Source organism: Larus michahellis, chromosome Z (genome assembly GCF_964199755.1).
Source record: "Larus michahellis chromosome Z, bLarMic1.1, whole genome shotgun sequence".
NCBI lineage: Eukaryota > Metazoa > Chordata > Aves > Charadriiformes > Laridae > Larus > Larus michahellis.
In genome coordinates, this window is record NC_133930.1 from 1,740,953 (window position 1) to 1,759,680 (window position 18,728).

General features: G+C 44.7%; 1 protein-coding gene across 2 annotated transcripts in view; it reads right to left on the reverse strand.

Annotated features, from left to right (window-relative positions):
- Positions 1-18,728, reverse strand: part of DCC (DCC netrin 1 receptor) — a 592,501-nt gene that overhangs the window by 14,708 nt on the left and 559,065 nt on the right. For both annotated transcript variants that reach the window (XM_074568848.1, XM_074568847.1), the window contains exons 26-27: positions 15,946-16,101; positions 7,898-8,110 (exon numbers count right to left, since the gene is read on the reverse strand). In XM_074568848.1, coding sequence (XP_074424949.1) covers positions 7,898-8,110; positions 15,946-16,101 — 369 coding nt within the window. The remainder of the gene's footprint in view (positions 1-7,897; positions 8,111-15,945; positions 16,102-18,728) is intronic.

Sequence of the window (18,728 nt, forward strand, 5' to 3'; positions counted from 1 at the left end):
GATCCACGGTTGAAAATCACCTGGTCTGAGGCGGCAGCTGAAAATTGATCAATCTACTGGGGTGCAAGCAAGCCTTTGCTTTCATAAGAAAGGAGGATTCTTGGAGGATGAAGAGGACCAAGGTGAATCCTGTATAATGAGGCTATACAAGTGAAAATTAGCTGCAGAAACCAGAAGGCAATGTCAGAAATGAGGATAACCTTTTCTGGCCTTGCCTCTCACGCCTTCTCCACAGTTTTTTCCAACCAACAGGACGCAAGACCAAAACGATCTGTGTCGTTAACCAGAGCTGCTCCTAGCCGTGCAGATCGGCAGGCAGGGAGGAATCCGCAAGGATGCTCCCGCAGAGATTATGTCATAGCGCACAGAACTGAAAGCAATCAATCCGGAAAATTAAAATTATTTAAGAATTTCCCGTGCCCCAGATACTTCTAACAGTAAAGAGACTGGCAGCCTGAACTTCAAGGGTGGGGAAGGAGGGCTGCATAGAAATGCAAAGCCAGATGTTTACTCTATCGAGTAATAAAAGCTGGTGGGGTCTGCCGCTTACCTTGCGATAGAAAGAGGTCATCTTCTCATAAAAGCACAACAGAGAATCACAAAAGGATCAAATCCTTGGCACCTCCCCCAGTAAAACCAGTGTCAGTTTAAATGACTTGAAAGTCGAAGCATGGCAGATGAGAATAACACGCAGAAGCGAGCTCACCTCCGTCTCCGTGGCAGGATGTTCCTCTGTAAGTAAGACGGTGCCTCCCAGGGGAACAAAATATGTAACTATATGAAAAATATTAGTTGAAGACTCAGCTGTTTTACTTTACAGGTGGGGAAAATATTTTTCACGGTGAAATTGAGTTTCTAAAAATGACTTTTGAAGCGATAATCAACGGAGGCTTGGCTCATTCCACAAGGGAAATTGTTCTATAAAGAGGCAAAGTTTAATTTAGAAGCATTTGATAGCAGGAGAAATAAAGTAAAAAGAGAAATAAAACACAAAAGAGAAAGAGGTCATTTAATCACTCTCCAGAATACGGTACCAAGCAAGGACTGAGACTGCCTGTCGGGGAGGCTTTTGAAATACCACCGAGGAACTTCACGCATTTTTACGTGCGACGGTTTCAAAATAGGCACAGGAACGGTGAGTTTGGAAAGGACGCTTCGAGACAAAACCAACACAGCCTGCTCAAACACACGGCAACACGAGAGAGATCCGTCCTCCGTCTTCTCAGCTGCTCTTCGTGTTTTTAACCTATTTGCTGGAAATACTACATGGGATAAGTAAGTGTTAGGGCAAAAGGGCCTCGTTGGCCGCAACTGTTCGATGACGACAAATACAGCCCCAAATGAACACGGAGAAATTGTACACGCGGGGGAGAAAGTTTTGTTTCTCTGCTTATGAAACACAGGAAGACAGAACGGCCCATCGTTAAATCTTTCTCTGGATTTACAGTATAATTATTAGTATCTAATTTAACAATTGGACTGCTGCCTTGTATTGAAATACATCATTTACATCTGTCCCAGTTTGAGGTAAAACAGAACCAATTTTCTGGTTTGTAATTTTACTTTTTAGCTGGGCCTCTTCTGACTGACCAACGCCCGAAGTTAACAGCGTATTGTTCGGACGCTGCTCACTCTGAGAGTGGTAAGACCTGATTACACCAAGGAACGGTGCGCACGGAGGCTCTTGCTTAGCCTTACTGCGATAACAACCAAGGGCAGCGAACTTCGCTGATTTGCCCCGTTAGAGGGTGGGAAGCGGAGAAGCGCAGAGGGGTCCCACCTGCGGGGAGGAGCAGACGGGACGGGTGACCCCAAACTGACCAACAGGGTATTCCAGCCCATCGGCATCACGCTCAGTGTAAAAGCTGAGGATCAAAGGGGCAAAGGGGGCCCTGGCTCGTTTTTTCTTCAATGGCCGACGTCTGAGGAGGACCCTGTCTGTTCATTTGCCTTTGATCCCGATCCGAGCATTCCTGACTCTAGTTCCGGAATTCAGCTCCTGTCCCTCGCTGACTCCAGTCTGGGACTTTCCCTGTGCCTGCTGGTGACGCCATCGTCATCCTGGGAGCTGGATACGGTTTTTGTATGTATTGTATACTTTTTGTTTTCCTTTCATTTTTATTATTCTATTATTATTTACTATTTTCTTGTTTATTATTATTTTCATTAAAGTAGTTTAGTTCTTCTAAACTCGTAAATCTCCTCCTCTCTTCCTCTCCTCTCTGAGGAGAGAGCGGGGGGAAGGCCATCTGTCGTTCTGCTTGGCCAATCCGGCCAAAACCACGACACGCCGAAGAGGAATCAGTTCATCTACCCAGACGAGCACCTAAATCCACGTTTCCCTTTACACCTTCCAGTTGTCCCGTGGATTTTAATTAGACAACTCCGGTGCCTCAAGTTACCGGCATGCTAATTAAACTTCACCGGACTGGGGCCAGGTTTCTGCAATAGAAAGAATTAAACCTTTCACGACACTTTGCGTGTCAACGCCTTTCCCGGTTGAATGGCAGAAGTTTGCTTTCATAAAAAGAAAAATGTATTTTGAAATTGAAGCGGGGGGGGGGGGGGGATGAGGTAAAAGCTTATGAAATAAAAGAATAATTTTCATTTGAATCTGGGAATCAGATTTGAATCAGATTCATTTGAATGTGGGAATCATTTCTAGTGCAAAAAGCTACGATTTCGGAATAAAAGGTCGAAGAATGAATCATTCCCATGTTTTCAGTGAACTTACAGACCTTGCTTACTGTAGGCTATGATAAAGGGAAGTCCATCGTCTTATTTACACTCATCACTAAAATAAGAATAAAAAACCCTACGCCAGAAAGATTTTTATACCCTATTAACAAAAAAGTTCTTAGTTGCCTTCAAATTCAACGCCTGGGTTCAAATTAGAAGCAAGAGGTTTTCATTTGTGTTTTTTATCATGAACGGTAAACTTCCCCCCCCTTATCCCCCAAAAAAAAGAAAAAAAAAAAAAGGAAAGGACCCAGAATTTGGTTATACAGCTAATTAATTAGAGCGAACTGACTGTCCAGAATAAATGCCCTCACAAATTCACTCCCCACTTTGCATGAGAGGGGATTACACACTCTAAAAAAAAAAAGGGACAAGCAACTGAACTTATAAATCCAGCACCAGAGGGTTCTAAGGTCGCGTCTCCAAAATTTGCCTAATTTGCAGCCAAAAGTTTTATTCTTGGAATTTCCCTCCCTAAACACTCCACCTGAGATCCGATGCTCAAGACACTGGCGTCGCCGTGATTCCGCCAATGCTCCTGGGAGGAGCAGTCTGTTTTCAGCACGATTGGAAATTCTTTCTATATTCCTCCTATATTCACTCTTCTAAGGATCACTGTAATTTCGACATCTACGGAGGCCCCAAACCTTCGCTGTTTGAGATTATTACAGCCCAGGATTCACCGCTTAATACCAATATACCCTTTTTTTCCTCTTGATTTCATCCCTTATTTATTTGACCGCCAGCTCATGGTTTTAACGCTGGCTTTGCAAACCTTCACTCTTATCTTGGTTTTCTGGGTCTTTTCTTACAATAGCTACAAAAAAAACATAAAAGCAGCACAAAAAAAACCCACCTCAGGGAGCTCATTTTCTTATCAGGCTTTCTTATCCCATCGGGTAATGAAAATAGTGCGTGGGTCAGCCTGGATGCGGGAAGGATTTTTACCGATGTCCAGGCAATATCCAGCTCCTGCTTTTTACACAGGGATGTTTACCGCCGGATTTCTTCACCTCGCTCTTCACTTTTACTCCCCAAACATTGAGAATATGAGGGTTTTATTTTCTTTTCCCCCCGAAAAGAGGCGAAGAAATAAATCTGGAGCGGTTTCTCTGCTGTGCAACCCTTCCCCTGCGCTCCCAGCCCTTTGCCGGTTTGGGGCATCGCCTACAGCTCAGCAGGAGGGAGGAAAATCAAGGTCAATTTTGCTGTACAATAAAGTCTTTTTTAGCCCTGGGGCATCCCTGAGTGATTCCAGGAAGCCCGAGAAGACGACCATTTGGATTTCCAACTGCATTTTTTTGGTGAGTTCGCGCTAGAAAAAAAAGCAGCGCTTTTACAGTCTCGCAAAAAGATACAGGAGCCCGAAAAGGGTGAAGTTTTAGAACTGTGACACAATACAAAACCCAGCACTTCACAGGCAGCATTTTTTATCACCTCGCACTTGCTTCTGCAGAAGAAAAATGACCTCCTAATTCAGGTTCATTTAAAGTGCAGCTGATCATCAAGACCTAAAAGGAATTTTCATTTGCGAGGGTGTTAAAAAAAAAAAAAAAAAAAAAATCTATCCTGTCCATTTGGGGAATTTATGTCAGATCTATAATGCAATAAGCTCAACACTCCATCAAACATTTTCTATTTAACCTGAAAGGGGACTAAGTCAAATCACTTCTATGCCTATGTGTATGATTTGCAAAGAGGAGCAAGTGCAGCCGCGGTGGGGATTGGAAATACCGGGGAGTGATTCTCACGCCTTCAGAATAAGTATTAGGAACCTCAAGTGCTCCACCAGAAAGCAGTGATGAAAAGGTGAGATCTCCTATAAAACATCAACGGGAAGGGCTTAAGGTGAAGGGTTCAGATTTACTGGGCTCCAGCAAAAAGAAAAAAGGGGAAAAAAAAAAAAGAAGAAAAATGGCAGATTTTAGCTCTGGCTTAGGCTGGTGTCATGACCCAAAACCAGGAGCACAGCCTTTAAAATATTTATTAATCTCCCCATGGCAAAATCCCCCACAACTGAATAATGATCTCTGTACGTCTTTTTTATGAACCATTTGATAGAGTTTAACCGCTAATTATAATGCCAGTACAGAGATATACTGAATAGATAAAATATTAGAGGAGACACCTCCTTTCAGCGTCGGGTCAATCAAAGCCAAGAAAAAGCCCTGGCCTCATCTGTTCTCTGGGCAAGATCCAAAAATTAATTCCGATACTAGTATCGCATGGGGCCCAGCGTTAGACGTGGGCTCCAGGACTATAATCTAAATATACAAACGTATCTGGAGCGTCAGCATGCGGTGGGCCGCGGGGCAGGCGGTGGGGCTGGCCGAGGACCAGAAGACACCGCTGCTCGGCATTTCCACCCAAGCTTCTTTATAAAAGGAGATGCAAAACTCGTCGGGATGGAGGGAGGAGGGTCTGCAAACCAGCAATGACGGGATTTCAAGGGAAATCACCACTGAACTTCAGGTTCCTGCTTTTTAAAGTCTTTGCTGGAAACCTCTGGCTCCATCTCTGCAGTTCTCCGCTGCTTTCTCCCCTTCGGAATTCTGCAGGATCCTTCCATTAGTCATGTATTGTCTGGAGGGATAAGACACCTGATTGACATGCTTTTAAAAAATAGGACAGCAAAGCCAAAAGTAGTTTAATTGGTTTAAGTGATGAGGAGTCCATTACCTATTGCCCTATTACTTTATTACATAGGACATGTAAAAATGTCTCAAGTCTAAGAAAAACGTAATGAAAAATTAATTAATTCTATCTATGCGGTTAAGCAAAGTAACAGTTATTATTCCAACGTGGCAATTTGCTAAGAGCCTTTTAAACCTGCGATGTCCCTAAGTGGGGTATAATTAGCAGATGTGGTGCACAAGGGAATTGTCTCAGGTGGCCTCCAAAGAGCTCAGCCACCCTTGCTCTGCCAGCTACTAGGGATGAGTGACTGCAGGGACACGGCAGTCCTCGTCTTTAGGAGGTTTTGTTCAAATAGAGAAATACATCACAAGCTTGGTAAAGTCACAAAAGTCTTCAAAATTTCCCTTTTGCGGGTATCTAGCTGTGGCTGAGATACCTTGCTCATGGGTAGTATTAAACTCTCAAAATTGCTGGTGAAATGAAGCGCTTTTTCTTGACGTCTCTTTTTCAATGCTTTCTCTCTCCCCATTTTAAGTGAAAAGACGACAAATCTGGGTTCCAGAGAGGAGTGGGATTCAGGAGTGGGTACTGAAAGAGCAACCCAGTTTTGAGGGACGATGGGCCGGATCAGGATCAGCTCTGCACACCCCACCGCCCGGTTCGCATTCGACAAGAAATTGGTAAAGGAGACAACATCAGTCTGGCTACTGGCTCCGAGGACAAGCGCATTGAGAAAAGCAAGAGAAACAATGCGCGGAGAGAAATAAATAGCCCCCAACACCGCAAACAAGCCGGAGGCAGATCAGAAATGACGTCAGACACAATTCTAAAGAGCAGACATTGTGGTTTCAGTATGCCAGTGAATACAAGAGTTTGAGTGCCGTACAGAACCCAGCAACATGTTTTCGTCGATATGACCGAGTCCAGAAAACCATTTTTTTTCATTGCTTTAGCATTTGCTCTATTTATCTCCACTGCTTTATGGCGGATCGTTGCCATAAACTTTCAGTTCTTAATTTTGCCCAGTAACAAAGTCCCGCACGTTGTTTGCAGGCAACATCGCGTCTGCTTACATCAGGTTACTCACCCCAAAAAAGGGCAATTTTATTTTTCGGGACGATGGGATGCTGTATCATTTAGTAACACGCCCCAACGTCCTCTCTTTTTACCTCGCCCCCCTCCATTATAACAGTTAAAATGTAAACTCTGATTGACTTAGAGAACAAACAGCCCTTTGGAGGTAACCAGGGTCACTCACTGGAGTAAGACACAAACTGCATCCTCACGAAGTAAAATGCAGCGCTACATAAAGATGAATGGACGCTGTTACGTATAACAAATAATTCCGCCGCGCGATTTGGCAAAAGCGGTTCTCCAACAAAGAAGGATTTATCTACTTCTGCCCGCTGTCAGAAACTGGATTACTTGCTGACGGAGAGCAGGTGCTTCCAGTGAAAACGCGGGGCTGTTTTGGTAGCCTGCTCGTTGCAAGCATCGACCTAACATATGCTGTATGGCAAGAAAGCTACGCTCGGAAAGCAGCATCGGAAGAGAAAAGAATAAAGCTGCAATCTCAAAGGTTGGCTGAGCCAAACTGGAGATTATCCAAGCTAAAGGAGTAAAGCAAACAGTTAAAATGAGGTACCAGGCTGCAAACTCTTGGGATTTATCCCTGAATAGCTCTAGGAGTTAGGGTTACAAGGGAAATAGTGTTACTCAAATTACACCGGTTCACGTGAAGAGCAATTCTAGCGCTGGCCCTACTTCATGAACACAGCAGATAGCAGATCTATCATGCACGCATGTTCCTTTGACCCAAGGGTGAAGTTTTAAAACAGCTCTCTAGAATCGGTGCTGCTCTGGAAACAAACCCAGGGATGAGCTGGGAGACACCGTCCCCGCTTCGCTCTGCCGTGCCCCACGCTGCCATGCCATCAATGAACGTTTCACTGCCCTTCATCTGTGAAACATCTCCGAAACCAGCGCCCAGCTTCATTCAACGGCGGCACCATTCTACGCCCTTTTTTTTTTTCCTTTTTTTTTTAAATAGTCATTTTCTTTCTGTTCCTCACAGGCTCGCTATTTAATTTTGAAGTAGGCTGCACACAGGAGTGGATGGCAGTCGGTTCTTTCCCAGCATACATAAATAGTCCTTTCATTATCGAAAAGGCAAGCCTTGAAACACGAGGCAAGCATTTGGCACCGGTTCAACGTACTGTAGCATAACAGGAGACGGGAAACAAGACCAAGTGATTAATTTGGCATCTCATTTAATTCATTTTTATCACTGACTTGTTAACTCTGGTTTTAAGCTATTGCCTTGTCCTGATTTTTTTTTTTTTTATTCCGGGTTGTCAGAATGAGATATTGGATTATAATCATAAAACGGCGAGCCCTTATTGATATTTCTTCAAGGTACGGGACAGTCTCACGCTCTCCGTTTTCTCACGAATGGAAAGGCAAGTGGTTGGGATGAGCGGTACTGGAGATTTCTCACCCCCCCCCCCCCCGTCACTCTTACCTGTTTGAGACAGAAGCGGTGTGTAAGGGACTTTCGGTTCTATTGCACTCATGGGCGGAGGTAGCAAGGGGTTGGCAAAGCTGCGGAGAGGGTGCGTAGGGCGGACGCAGGCGGTGGGGATGGTTCTGCTGGGGGCATCCTCGGTGGTGGAGTGCTCAGGCTGCGTCTGCGGTAGCAAGGACGGCTGCTGCGGTGCGGGGCCTTCGTTTACAGCTGCGAGAGAAGAGTTAAAAAAGGAAAGAAAAAACCAAGCCGCTGTTATTGATGTATTTTTTATGTCCCGTTTCCTACTTTTATGGTGATTTTCGGCAGAAGGGACAGCATTAGCCTCCACCCTCCAAGGCGGCGCAGGAAATGTGTAAACAGTTCCATCAAAAGTTACTGGCAGATGAATTAAAAACCAGATGTTCCTCAGAGTGTGCCATTTGGAGCTCAAAACATTTTCCTTTAAAAAAAAACAAAACAAAACAAAAAAAACCCCAACAAAACCCCCAAGCGTGATATTTTTATCTCCTCTCTACGTGCCTTTAAAGATTAAACCTTAATAAACACATACATCATGTGGAGATTGGAACAAGCTACAACTATGTTCAGCACGGTGATGCTGTTCCAGTCCTAGTGGAGAAAAGCTAGAGACAAAGAAAGGACTTAATTAATTTCCACATAACCAATCACCAATATTGTTTTTCCCCGAGACAGCTGTAACATTCCGTGTGCCAAAGCAGTAGGTTGCTGTTTTATTAGCCTATATTCAAAGTCAATTTTTCAGAGATTTAAACGTTTCACGTCAACCCTCTAACGCAAAAGACAGCTTCCCTATGTTCTGCAGTGGTTCTTGAAGGAAGCTTCCAGTATCAACCTCCACCCTGGACTTTCCGTGCCAGAAAACAGAAGTCAACGTAGTTTTAAGGAAAATAAAGGTTGAAACAAAGAGAAAAGCCCTTTATTTCTACAGCCTTCTAGAAACCCATGTCGTACCCAAACTATAAATGACAATATGACGACGACTGTACAGGAGTTTTCAGGATGGGTATGGTCCAGAGCGTAGACTAACTTCACCAGCATTCTGAATGCAGAAAAAGGTTCTCTTGAAACTTATAAATGCAAAATCTTCTACCCCTGTAGTCTAAAATCAGAGTTTCCTCTGTGCGGTGAAGAAGATGCTGCACAGGGAGAAGGACAGAAGACAGCGAGAGGCGGGACGTGCACTCATGCATGCCGGTGGCATGGCCCAGATTTGTGGCACCGCTCTTCACCTAACACTGAGGCTCGGTCACGTGGAGGAACTCGCTCCTGCTCTTTACACCGGAGAACCGTATTGTCCCACGTTATTCAGACTTTAAGGAGTTGAAGAAAATAAACAAAGACAGCAAGAAAGAATTCCAAAGAAAACAGATCATTTTGTTCCTGTAAGGGAACTGTCGTTGGAATAACGAAATCCTTACAACCTCTTCCTGACCACTATGCCTACCACGGCAAACCCAACTAGTTAAGAACTAATTACGAGGAGGACCGATAAGCGTAAGTCTGCTGTGGTGCTTTATGGATGGCATCAAGAAGTTCACTTCCCCATGCCACACGGAAGAGCCTGCCGCTTCTGTTTTCTTCCTATTGCAGGATGAGAATAAAAGAATTGGACTGAAAACACCATCTCCTATCTTCTTTTCCAAATCCATGCGTGCCGTTGAGGTTTCCTCAGAGCTCAGGCTGGTGGCCTCTCCTGTCCCCTCTCCCAGTTCCTGCCCCATCGCCCCAAGGAGCAGCACTGGAGAATGTTCTCCGCATGGGGAGTGCCCACAAGGCCTGACACTATTTGCAAGCTGAAGAGTGGAAGGAAGCAAAACGGTTAGTGAAGAGGCCGATCACAGCAGGAACTTCTTTAATTTGAGCGTGTTGGTGGTGTCCAGCGTCCCCACAGTATACCTACGCCAGCCAGGATGGCTCACAGCACAACGGTTAGTCATGCAGCTCGTGGCAGGAAAGAGAAACCTAGGAAAAGCTCAACCTTTTACTGAAGAAAACAACCTTCCTGACACGGAGATATCAGAATTAGTTATTACACTGGGACCCAAAATGCTCCGGAGGATCTGGTTTCTTTCAAAGCTTGCTGCAACGACCAGAACTCACTGCACGAATAGCATGCAATTACACAGCCAAGTCAAATCTCAAGGCATTTTATAATAATTAATGTCAAAGTATATAAGTAATTACAGCCTACTAAGCGGCAAAACAATTTTGAAAAATGGAAATGAGGACTTCTCGTTTCCACAGCCCCACTGCTTGTTCCTATGGCAATATCACAGATGGCCCTGGCAATATTGAAGACCGCGAGTAGAAATCCAACCACAGGATCAGAGCAAGGTCAAAATCATCTACAGTTTGTAAAAGTTTGCTCAACTGTGGCTCATCTTCCTTGTTTTCACCTTCAAGGCTCTTCGCGTTATCACGCCATTACTGATGGCTGCTTTTCTGTTTCCTTCCTTGCCCAGCAGACCCCTCTTTTTCCTTCTCTGAGGGCACCACCCTCCTTAAGGAGGCCAGAGATATTATTTATAACAGGGTGGACTGGGAATTATAGTTTAGCTCATTCCACCCTTACTCACTCCTCACACATTCAAGAAGATGTCCCAGCGCGTTGCTGCTCTAGGCTACCATGGGCGTTGGGTTCTTCTCACCCTTCACCTTGCCCAAGGAAGATGCAAAAACAGCGTGTGAGTCTCACAGAGGTACACACCTGAGGTTACAATGCCTTCTGGAGCAAATCCTTGGTGAGGCCTTTGCTTCAAGTCAAAATAAAGCCTTTTGTCTACGCTCGTAGCCTCAAAATGCCTTTCAACATGCCTGTCAAAGCCTCAACTTCCTATGGAGCCCAACACGGCGTCCTCAAGGACGGTTCTTTTGGGATGCTCTTGCCCTGCTTGGAGAAACAATTAAACCCGACACCTACTCACCAGCAAATACCTTCTTGGTATTTTCAGCAGTGGTGTTCTCAGATAACAAAGCTTTATCAACTTTATCAGCTAACATCAGCATAATGGTCACGGCATTAAAAGGCTATTAAATTACCGCTTTACCGTACGGGTATGTTTTATCTTACGGATTTAGTTGTAAAATCTGGAGACCTACATAGCCATCATTACATAGAAGATTTCAGGTTATCCTTCAGCTATTACTGAAAAGTGTGATGACTCTATTAAAATCAGAAGCTAGAGTTGGGATTTAAATATTGAAGGTAAGTGGCGTAATGAAGGTGCTTCATGCTTGAGAAGACTTCTTTTTTTCCTAAAATAAGATGTGCATGCTTGCAAACATAATGAGAACCATCAATTTGCAATTCAGTCAAGTCCCTGCAGGAAGCGAGGATGGATTGTTTATTTGAAGGATGGATGAAGATGAGCACATCGCTGCTGCTGCCTACATCGCCTACACCAATCCCCTGCCTAGCAGCCAGATATTTACACCTCAACAGCAGCGCCCAAGAATTCCGATTATTACTACTAATCCAATTTTTCCTTATTTGTTTTTTTTACAGAAAGTAAACACCCAATTGACCTTACTCCTTATTGACAATACCATGCCGCGTCCCACTTGCGATCTTCTGCTCTTGAGTTTAGTAAAACATTTTGCCAGAGTAAAGAAAATATTATGCTATACGTGAAGATCTATTCTACAGCCCAGTAAAACCAATTAGGGTCTCTCGATTGTTTTGGAGAAGCCTTGGATAAAGCCCTACTTACATTCATATTATGTGTGAGGAACACTAAGAATGAGCTGGCTTTGAACTTCAATAGCCGTGGACACTGCTCACCAAGGAGAAGAAAATATATGCCATACAAAGTCTTTTGATCTTCCCTTTGCTTTCACCTAATTGTCGGTTGGTACAACGCCGTTAACCAAGTTTAATGAATTTAGGTTTCTGAACCTATTTTTCACATTGTGTATCTTCTATTAAGAAGCAAGACTGGAAATAGCCCCCGCGTGGATTTGTGGCTGTTGGCTCCGCCACAGTCTGGGGTAATGAAAAATCAATACAGATTGAAACCCAAAGGTAATAACAATTCTGCGATGGTAGATGGGGACTTAAAAGTGGACGTTATTCCCTACCTACTAATGACTTTCCCTGTATTTTTGAGCTTATTCAGGTTATATCATGTGAGCAAGACTATACACGTGTATAGTAACAAACCAGGGCCCCATTCCTGTCGGGGTCTCCGGATGTTATTGTGGCACAAGCAGTAATTTTTATTTTTTTTTAGTATGTTTATTATCAGGTTACTACTCTCGTGCAATTTTAGGGAAATCCCAAAGAATGCTTTTGAAAAATACTTTTAAAAAATCGCTAACCTAAAGCTGAATCATGGGAACGCGACCGAACCATTTTAAAATCATATGTGGTTAAATCCAAAGAATTACCTACTGAAAAAAAAAAAACCACCCAAATCGCTTTGCTGATAATTCGGTTTCTAGAGGAAAACAAAGGAAATGAGGGGCCTGAAGCAGGACCTTACCCACAACCCCCTTACAGCGTTCATCCCTCTTCTCTGAGATGCTGCAACCCTTGCCGGACCCAAACCGGACTGTGGAGTAAAAATGACCATTTCCACTAAGTCCAGAACGCTAGAAGGGATTTAAGCTTCCCAGCTTAAATGCAGAAGGGATTTAAGCTTCCCAGGTGGACGGGCTCGCTGCAGAGCTGACTGTTCACAGCCAGAAAGCCGGCTCCAAGGGGAAACGTGCTCAGGAAATACCTGCTTTAGTGCATTTCACTTTAACAGATTCATGTAGGTAAAATTATCCTCATTCCACGACACTTCTCTACAACTATCTAGAGCTATTAATAGAATTCTTTTTTTATTATTCTGGTTTACACAATTTTCCATCTTTCTTTTTAATACTAGAAAATAATGTATCTTTATTTTTAAAAAAACCCCTTATTTTCTGACCATCTCCAAGTTTTCATCATATGGATCATCAGGGCAATACACTGATGAATGGCTCCCTCTAAAAATGGCGCTGTTGGACCAGTTGTAATCTTTAGGGTTAGTCTCCTGTAAAAGTGCAGTCAGGATGGGACCAGAACACGAACGGTTTCTGCTGACCAGCATGTGGATGGGGCTGGGGCCACCCCAGTACCTCCTAAGTGGGAGATGGTTTCCTCCAGCTCTCTTCTTTCCCTACTGGAGACCGTGATGGCTCAGCATCTCCAATAGTTGTGGCAGAGGAGGAATAAGAACATCTCCTTTCTTCTTTAATACACGGCAAATTAGAAATGTCACCATTTTCTCCTCCCTGTCTTGACAACGTTGTAAGCAGCGGGTGTGATGGAGCTCTGGAGGAGCCTGGAGGAGAAGGCAAGCCGCGGGAAGGATTGCTGACCAGACAAAAGTCACTTCATCATGGCTCAGAGATGTTTTCTGCCTGGAAAAACTGATATTTAGCCATTGCATTTTATGGCTGGTGGTGTCATCAGCAGCAATCAAACAGGCAAGACAGCTTATTATTCAAGCCCTGGCTGGGGCCTGACTCTTTTTTCCATTTTCTTTCGTTTCCTCTTCAGCGGAACATTTGTCCTCAAGATAAGTTGCAGCACTCCAATCTTCGGGTCAATGAAAAAGGCCTTCAGAAACAGAAGAAGGTGTTCGAGCATCGTCTGTACGGCGGGATGCCGAGCAACACCCTCGCTAATGGCACGGCATATGATTTATTCAGGGATTGCTACGTCTTGATCAATGGGCTGCTCGGTCATGCAGTACCGCAGGTAGGCTGCGTCTCTGAGGAATTATTGCCGGGTATTTCTTCTTCAGACACAGCTCCGATTGGTCAAGAGTCAAGCAAATTTTTCACTGAGGGGCAAAACACACCGAAAAAGCTTTATGTAGCGTCTCCGTAGTCTCTTTAACTGCTACTTGCTCTCAACCGCGTGATCATATTAAGAAAATAGCCCCCAAAATAAATAAATTTGAAGAGTTAAGAGTAATTTTGTTGATATATCCCCGTTCTCTGCTGCGGTGCGGCAGCGGGAGGTGAGCCACAAACGAAGCAGCTGCTTTTCAGTCGGATGTGCTGGAGATGGACCGCTCTTCCAGCTGGGCTGACGGAGCCCAGCGCTGGCACTCGGCAGCAACAGCACCCGCGTGCTGAGAAAACCTTCTGGCATCATATTTGAACCATGATGTTATGTACAAAAGTCTACGTCGACAGGCTGAGAGAGTTGGGGGTGTTCAGCCTGGAGAAAGGAAGGCTCCAGGGAGACCTTATGGTGGCTTTTCTGAACTTAACGGGGACTTCAAAGAAAGATGGGGACAGGCTTCTTAGCAGGGCCTGCTGCGACAGGACAAGGGGTGATGGCTTTAAACTGAAAGAGGGAAAATTCAGCCTAGATGTAAGGAAGACTTTTTTTACGCTGAGGGCGGTGAGACTCCGGCCCCAGTTGCCCAGGGAGGTGGGAGATGCCCCATCCCTGGAAACATTCCAGGTCAGGTTGGACGGGGCTTGGAGCAACCTGATCGAGTTGAAGATGTCCCTGCTCATGGCAGGGGGCTGGACTACACGGCCTTTAAAGGTCCCTTCCAACCCAAACCATTCTGTGATTCTATGATTTTATATCCCTTCACCCATCCTTAAAACGAGAAGTAATGAATGCGCCATTATATAAACCTAAATGCTCAGGGCCTTTATGAGCAAGCTGAAATGACGAAGGCTGAGAAAAGTCCTCAAATTTTTCTTCTTCCATCTCCGTGATCAGGCACAGGGTAGTGACTTTGGGTTTTATTCCCCAACATCTAATCTGAATCTACTTTGAAACTCCATCTACTTTGTTTCCGTGCATTGCATTTGTGGTGGGGTTTGGTATTAATTTAAGCAGCAGACCAAAACCCGATTATTTCAGCGAGGCCCTCCAAGGAAAACGGCCATCTACCTTTGAAAGGACCTCAGCAACCACACTGAAGACGTCAGGGCGATGACTGAACATTAGGGCGAGGACTAGGACACCCGAACCCACCTTTTCCCTACAATCCCACCACTGGATTTCAATCCCCGGTCCCCACGGACCTGTCTGAACTGACTGAAAGCAGCAACCAAACAGGAGGAAAAAAAATCAGCCATTTCGAGATCAGTTCCCGGCGGACCAGCAGCACGGACTCTCGGCGATGGGAAAAAAAATAGGTGTAACAGATTGACATTAATCTGTCAATAATTCAGACTCGCTATGCGGTAGAGCGAAGAGAGAACTGTAAGAAAATACGAGCCCTCCAACTCTAATTAATATGCCAGAGCACGCTCGTTAGGCTTGAAGAAAGAACAGATGGCTGCGGGCGCGGCAGAGGCTTCCAAGTTGGGAAGGTGAGGCCGGGGGTGATCACGGTAAGGTGAAAAACAGTTACGGGAACCCACAACCCACAAATCTATTGCTGCAGAGGAGCAAATCTGAATACAGAGCTCACTCGAGAGGAGAGACGGGCGACGCGAGACGGCAGAGCGGCATTCACATGTGTAAAAGGATGTGCAAAAGGAAGAAAAGAAACTGTTCTCTATTCCCGCTATCATCGAATCAAGAAACAATTGGCTTAAATTTCAGCAAGTTAGATACATTAAAGAAAATACTTCTCGCAGCGAGGGCAGCTGAGCCTGGGAAGACACTGTGTGGAGAGGTCGGGTAAGTGCTACCATGGATGATTTTAATGAACGATGATGCTAGATCCTGCCTCGGGATGAAGATGAGCTCTTGAAGCCGGCGTTTTTCGGGGAATATCCTCATGAATAAAGCAAAGGGAATTAAAGTACAGTGAAACGAGTGACAGACCTGCAGAAAAGACAGGATTGGAGTAGAAATGCAATGACTTTTAACTTTTCAGGTGTGCAGTACAGATCGGAAATTGCAACTGGAGGCAGCCCGTGGCCAGTTGCTGGTACCAGACTGGACTTATCCTGGCTCCCAAAAATCACGACGGCGTGATTCGAATTGGCTAGAGCTTACACATCCCGATGACAGGTAACAACGCATTTCCAAGCACTGTCATAGCAAATAGCAGGAGAAAAGTACTGACTTCTTGCTGCTCCAAAGGTCCTGTCCACGGAGAGGGTCGGGAACGGCACCGGCCGGAGGGTGAACTGCGGGTGGGGGTATCCGCAGGTGGGGGACGGCAGGATCCCGGGGTACTGGGCACTTTCTAGCGTTGGCACCGGAATGGCACTGACCACAGCTGAAAGGAAAGAAGGAGAGAGAGATTAAATGAGTGCTTTCGGAAAACTCAAGGAAAAAAACCAAGTCCTCTGGTAGGGAACCAGAAACAACCACGTCGCCAAAGCAAAGCACCCAAATGCTCGGTGTAAAAGATGCCTCTGCCCACGGAAGCCACCTCTGTACATAGAAATAAGCCTCTCTGGTACACACTGGATAATTGCAGTCTGCAATCTGTAAAATTAACCACCTTTTTGCCTATGTTCCAGCTATTCAGCCCCATTTCGGGGGGTGCTTTGCATCCCTTGGCAAGTAAGAGAGAAGGGACGGATCAGGCAATTTAAGGGCTCATTTCAGTTGTTAGGCTCCTGCAACTCTTCCATCAGGTCTGCCAGCTTCACACCGATGTCCCTGTCACCCTCGGATGCCCCCGGAGGCACAGGACCCCTGGGTTTACCCACCAGCTGAGGGTGTCCGGGCATCGTTCCGCACTCAGGCATGTCCAAGCCCGTAAAGAACAGGGGTGAGAGGTGCCAGCAAACCAGTAGCTAAAAGTCTGAAGTCGAAGTTGAGTTCTGGAGTTGAATTTAAGGGACACTTCGATTTGAGAACCAGGATCACGGTGTGCTAAATTCAGGCTTTCCTGGGGCTTATCTCCTTTATTTTCAAGTCATCGCTTGAAGAGCGGGTGATAATCAAGCTATTCAAATCATGAGTTCCTTTGTCGATTTTAGGAAAAACTTGGAAGCTCTCACGAAAGTTTTGCCCAGCTAAACAATACGCAGGGATTTTTGGCTCCTTGATGATAAGGTTTGGCTTATCTAGCACCTTTCACACACGAATTGGAAGCAACGCTGTAAACTTTAAGATGGTCACGACAATTCCTTCTAGCTCCTGCTACGTCCGTTACACACAGCGGCGAACTGGGCCACCTGCCCAAGGTCACACAAGAAGCTGCGGCGGTGCCAAGGCTTTATGAAGGTTTGGTTTTTTTAAGCAGACGGCTGTCAGCGAGACAACGCCGCGCTTCCAGAGGTAACGGAGAAGCGCGGAGATGAAGAAAACTCATGCAGAAATGCTGACCTGGGTAAATTGAGCTTCAGAGTTGTCTGGGGTTCAATTCACCTACTCTTCGAAGAGAATTTCTATTCTTCAGGCCTTTCGTTTTGTCTGTGTAAGACATTTTTATTGACAATATTTATAACGTTGCTGCTACAGTGAAAAATATCGCTCTTTATTGAATCCTATTAAAGAACAACTTGGTTTTCAAAGTCCATTCCTTCATTTCTTTTTAGGGTCTAGGCTCCCAGCACTTTTCATTTTTAAAATAAGACAGGATTACTATTCATTGCAGCGCTCTATTGTAGAGAAGCTGGAGAAAAGGTAACATCAAACATTTTCAATAAATCTTCGCAATTTCAAGCAGATATGACAACAAATCTGTTCTGTCAGAGCCTGTCAGCAATGGAATTTGCACTTAATATTGATAGACTGAGACACTGAAAACAGAAATTCCCTGACCAAATCATGGAGCTCCCTGAACGCCGCTCTACATTTAAAATGTACTGTATCCTGTTAAAAGAAGCAGCACCCAAGAACAGCTTACAGAAATGACAAAGTAGGACATTTCGAATGGTATTCCAGCACCCCAGAGGCTGCCAAAGCGACTTGAGTCGACACGTTCATATTTCCCCAGAAAAAAACCCAAAACAAACCAAAAAAGAACCGGTGTGATTTTCTGCAATTTTAGGGCGGGGGCGTGAAGAGGAAAAAAACCTCCCCGCCAAACACAGCGGAAATCTCGCTCCAAACTCATTTACTCCGGCAGCGTTTTGTTTTCCTCTTCCACCAGTGAGGATTACAAACGCAAAGCACGAGAATTACGGGCACAACGCTTGAACGCGATACCTTGCAAGGCCTTTCTCAATTGTTTTTCTCTGTAAATACTCTTTTCGACACAGCGGCCTGGGTATTTGTGACTGCCTGTGTTTCAGTAGCATCGCTAAAACCTTATCAAATTCATCTGGTTTACGCTCCTTCCACTTCAGCAAGCAACGGCGCATTACGGGGTGTATTTGTTCTCAAAGACTGCAAATACTGATTATCGAGATGAACGTGAATACCTCCCGATTCGGTATTTCACAATTAACAGTCTGTGGGTTTTACTTCAGAATTACGACGTTGCTTCTTCAGTCTATTTAATCGCTCGCTGCTGACAATTTCTTTCAGAAATTAATTAAAGCGTCTGATCTGACAAAGCCTCAACCGTCTTTTCTGGGGAAATAAACATACGCAGCGTTAGCTCAGCCTGCCCAAATGCACAAGTAAGACTTTTATAAATCAGAGTTTAATTATTTGCAAACTATCACAGCATGCCGTCGCCGCAGATTAGATTTATACTGTTGAAAATATAAATAAACAGAAAAGGGGACATCGCTTGTCAAAATACATCATTTGACTGAAAAAAATAAATATGTTTAAGAGCACTTTTATCTATAAGCTGTATGAGAACGTTGTCTTGACTTGTATTCAACTAACACTGCTATTTTCCCATGGTAATGACGATTGATTTGGTTCTGATTTTGCTTCCACCATTCAAAGTCTATCCATTTTCTTGGACTTTGCCCTCCTTCCATCCAGGCCAACTCT